Source organism: Lolium rigidum, chromosome 6 (assembly GCF_022539505.1).
Source record: "Lolium rigidum isolate FL_2022 chromosome 6, APGP_CSIRO_Lrig_0.1, whole genome shotgun sequence".
NCBI lineage: Eukaryota > Viridiplantae > Streptophyta > Magnoliopsida > Poales > Poaceae > Lolium > Lolium rigidum.
Genome location: NC_061513.1, coordinates 314,794,722 through 314,799,553, shown reverse-complemented (window position 1 = coordinate 314,799,553; position 4,832 = coordinate 314,794,722). Strand labels below are relative to the sequence as shown.

General features: G+C 44.7%; 1 protein-coding gene across 1 annotated transcript; it reads left to right on the top strand.

The window, feature by feature from the left end:
- The first annotated feature begins 336 nt into the window (after window positions 1–336).
- On the top strand, window positions 337–4,015 carry LOC124665375 (uncharacterized sugar kinase slr0537-like). Its single transcript, XM_047202786.1, has 8 exons — window positions 337–517; window positions 2,070–2,333; window positions 2,421–2,492; window positions 2,583–2,621; window positions 2,758–2,865; window positions 2,960–3,057; window positions 3,259–3,370; window positions 3,591–4,015. The coding sequence occupies exons 1-8, from the start codon at window positions 353–355 to the stop codon at window positions 3,837–3,839; spliced, it is 1,107 nt and encodes a 368-aa protein (XP_047058742.1). The 5' UTR covers window positions 337–352; the 3' UTR covers window positions 3,840–4,015.
- The last annotated feature ends 817 nt before the right edge of the window (window positions 4,016–4,832 follow it).

The window sequence follows — 4,832 nt, the reverse complement described above, 5'->3', positions numbered from 1 at the left end:
TTTCAGTAAATATAATAGCATACACGGATAAAATATTTCATATTTTTCTGATATATTTCAGTAAAATGTTTGCGTTTTTACTGTTTACTCCTTACCCATGTGTCAAATATCCAATTTCTCCGAGCACTCGTGACGCAGCAGAGTGCCCAAGAAGATAGACCCCGTCCTCTGTTCGCCGCTCTATAAAAAGAGAACCCCTCTTCAATTCCAACAAACTCCGACCGCCGCCCCACTGCGCAGCGCCACGCAGCCACCGGCGGCGAACCTTTCCTCCACAACCACCACCGCTCCACGAGAGGTGGGTGGACGCGGAGGGAGGAGCGGGCGCGCCCAACAGAAACACAGGGGAACCATGGTTGCCGAGGCAGATCATCAGCAGCCAGGCCGGCCGGCCGGCAGGGCGGCGGACCCGCCGGCAGTGCTGGGGCTGCAGGTGTCGGCGCTGATCGACCACGTCGCCCACGTCGACTGGTCCCTCCTCGATCGCGTCCCGGGCGACCGCGGCGGCTCGCAGCAGGTCCGTCCTGAGTCCTGACCCTTCCCTCTTTCAATGGTCGTCGTAATTCACCTCGCTTGGGTATTATATCAGGACACCATGTTCCTGCAATTGTTCTCCCCGTTTTGTCTGCCATTATTGGGTTGCTGGTGGATCCCATGTGTTCCTCTGCAAGTCTCGCGGGTTCAGCTTGAAAAAACTCAGCTCACTCACTGATTGCGCCGTTTGTTTTCCCAGCCGCTGGCCATGTGATATTTAGATCCACTGTCCTTAAAATAACATCGTTATATCCTCAATTCTTTGTTGCGGAATTCCCAATTTTCTATATATAAAAAGTTATACTATGTAAGATGTAACTGAACTGCTCCCCTGCCTACAAATTGGCGTGGTTTCCCCTGTCTGTTATGTGGTTCTTAAAAGATTCTCATTATTCTTGCCTTCTTGGAAGTGTTTGACTCGCCAGTTTCTGTTTTTGTCAAGGGTGTTACACCTCATAATAATGTCATAACAGGAGCAGTTTCCTTTTTGTACCCTGTCGTACTGCTCTGCTCATCTTTGCATTGTGTTCAAATAAAAATAGCAAAAGCACTAGTTTGGTTAGATTCAGATACGTGTTGCTTTCATTGTAGAAAGGCCTGCTAGATGGTTTGGCCTGCACACTTCTGGGATTGTCAAACAAGGCTTTATGTCGCACAAACTGATTGGTCCATGGACTATGTTAATTATTTTGGTATTCGGAGTTGGTACATGTTGTGAACCAGAAGAAACAACCACAGAACCACCCCTTGCCACTACTATCACCTGGTGCTCTTGACTTTTCGTTCACACGGCATATAGTTGCAGGCTGCCAGGATCCATATCTTGTAAAAATAATTATAGTATCATTCTCATGGCCAACTTTGGTTCCAGTGTATTAGGGATATTTTGAAAGATATGAAGGAAGAACTACTTTTGATGACCTTAGCACATCATCATTTGACGTAGACACTCAGAACATTTAAAACAACAAGCTGCTGAGTCCTGTTGTCCTGTCTGGAGTATAATACTTGTTCATTAGGGGGGGTTGCTCTAAATTATGTTCTCTCTAACACCTGATGATGCCCTGGAATTACATTTGAGACAAGTAATTTGTTTGAGTGCAGTTCACTATATCGATGAAATTATCTACTCTCTTACCGTGGGACTCAGATATAGGAGATTCTACAGTTTACCTTGCTGAAGATTTGCCAATCCTTGTTGTTTTAGTACAAGTTCAAGTTCAATAGCACTCATATTTGTCTAAATAGTTTATAGAAATCAGTGTAAAACGAAGATGTACATTTTTTTCACTTCATCTTTGGCCTTAGATATTAGCCTATTATGCTAATATTAATATCAGGTTGAACACCAATGTGTCTGTCCTTTTTTTCCATCTAGAGCTGTACACCATGCATTATTTTCTAAGGGGTAGGAGCTGTGTGACAAGAGTTATAAATATAATAGGACTGATCTGACAAAACTGAATGGGGATAGCAAACCTTATATTTTTTTTTTATGTTGTGAATTTATTTGAGGACTGTATTATGGTTCACAGGTCTCTTTTGAGGAGTTGAATCATATTCTCAATGAAGTGAATGCCCTCATCCTTCCATCCAGTGACGGCCTCTCTCCAGTAAGAACTATGGCCGGTGGTAGTGTCGCTAATACAATTCGAGGGCTCTCAGCGGGTTTTGGGATATCAACTGGAATAATTGGAGCTCGTGGAGACGATGACCAAGGTGTTTTGTTTGTCAACAATATGAGCTTTAGTGGTGTAGATCTCACAAGATTAAGGGCAAAAAAGGGGCACACTGCGCAGGTAGTTCCGAATTCGATGTCAAAGTTACGTTTCTTCACTTATTTTCCTGCTTAGTGGAAAAGGCTGAAAATAGTACCTATTATATAGTGTGCATGCTTGGTTGATGCAAGTGGCAATCGCACTATGCGCCCATGCCTATCTAGCGCAGTCAAGCTACAGGTAACCCGTTGTTTGATGTAGTCTTAAATGTTGTATAGTTATTGTTTCTAAGCAATCTTAGTCTTGATCCACAAGCTGTCCATCTGACAGGCAAACGAGTTCACCAGGGAGGACTTCCAAGGCTCCAAGGTTGCTTCCTTTTCCTTTTACTCTACATTATGTGCATGTATATTCCAGCATATATTGCTGTCCTAGAAAGAAAATTCTGCAACACATTTGTCTGATCTGGATGCCTTTTTCATGATTGGATATTGATGTAATGCAGTGGCTGGTTGTGAGATACGCACAACAAAATCTCGGCCAGATTGTTGAGGCTATCAGGGTTGCAAAACAAGAAGGTCTCTCGGTATCATTAGATTTGGCTAGCTTTGAGGTCTGACTGCAGCTTTAAGAAGCTAATTGCTCAGTTGATTTTAATTTGCAAAGACAGCCAGATTTAGTTTCTTTGGTTTGTCTCATTGATGCAGATGGTTCGCGACTATAGGTCGCAACTAATTGCCCTTTTGGAGACCGGCAACATTGACCTTTGCTTCGCCAATGAGGATGAAGCTAGGGAGATCATAGGGTGATTCTCTCTATAATTATATATCATTCAATTTAAGTAGGAGAAAACAAAGAAAGGGTTAAATTCCAACTGGAAAGCAAATTATTGTTCTTCCTAGCTTTCTTTCTTAGAGAACTGTGCATGGTCTTCCTTTCATTCCCTTATTGCTAGGCCTTCTTCATATCTGATGTGGAAATTTAACTGCCGCGCATGTATCTGCAGGGAAGGGCTAACGTTTGATCCAGAGGAGGCACTTGCATTCTTGTCCAAGTACTGCAAATGGGCTGTGGTGACCCTCGCATCAAAGGGATGCCTTGCTAAGCATGGCAAGCAGGTGAGACGCATGCCATCGATGCGGCAACCACAATCACACGGGTCAAAATATCAACAATGTTCTTTCTATCTTTCGATGATTCATAGCTGGACCATAGAATGCCGAAGCTAAGCTGGACATATTTCCCTAACAGCAAAAACAAAAACAAATATGCTAGCTGTAATTGTGCCAGAATGCTGTTTCAACCTGCAGAGCTGAGCAAACTGATGTTTGCATGCAGGTAGTTCAGGTGCCAGCCATTGGGGAGAGCAACGCGGTGGACGCCACAGGTGCGGGCGACCTGTTCGCGAGCGGGTTCCTCTATGGGCTGGTGAAAGGGCTCCCCCTAGAGGAGTGCTGCAAGGTCGGAGCGTGCAGCGGTGGGTCTGTGATCAGGGCACTCGGCGGTGAGGTGAGGCCGGAGAACTGGCAGTGGATGTACAAGCAGATGCACGCCGGTGGATTGGTGCCCCCGGAGCTCAAGAACTGATGATCCAAATGGGATTCGTCATGCATTTGGTTACTCAATCATAAGAATCTTGTATTATGCCATTGATTGATTGCATCATTTTAAGCGCTTGCTCACATTGATCTCCCATGCACGGGAATGAGTAGGCAGCAAACTGAACTGACGATGCTTATCGAATGAACTGAACCTCGTTATGAGTAGTCGTGTCACATGCATATGTTCCTCCAAACATTTCTATGGAGAACTGAATCAAACCTCTTGCTGGTTTTCGCGTGTTGGAAGTAGTTTTGCTTTCCTTCCCAACGATGCCAGCAGAAAATCACATCCTAAACTTGAAATAAAAGTCGATTGCAATCTCATGCCCTTATCTGAACAAGTTAATCAGATCCATCGTGGAACAATATGCAGGGCCGGTGGCCCTATCAGGGTCTCAATCTTTAGCTCAGATCATACTATGTTTGCTTGGATACAACCCCCAAACTTACTTAGTTTGGGCTCTTGGATAATAAGCCAATTAATCGAGCCTGCGTAAGCACATACCGATTAGCGCAAGACAGTTCGAACCGTTAGCACATGATAATCCGGCCTAAGAAAAAATGCCCAAATATTTTGCTGGTCTGTTCGGCCAAGAGGATGCCTGCACGCCGCCGTCGCCCCTGTCGGGATGCACCTACGAGGCCTGGCTAAAGCTCGTGTCAGCACGCAGTGCCTCGTGGCCGGCAAGCATCGCTTTGCTGTGCCTTCTGCCGACCACGACCGCCACCGCCTGGCAAAGCGCCGCCAATGAGCCGACAATGATGTACAAACATACTACTTCTACCTGTACATACGCTATATATTTATACAAATAAGTTGGTTTATACGTGTTTTATATTGTGCTACGTATACAATACTTCTTTAAAAGACTATTATGCGCTTAATTATGAAGGATGATCGAGCGATCTGAGCTGTCTTTGTGGGTTTGAATTCGTCTGAATATGAGAAGAAGGTTGCACTCAACAAACGGCTCATTTT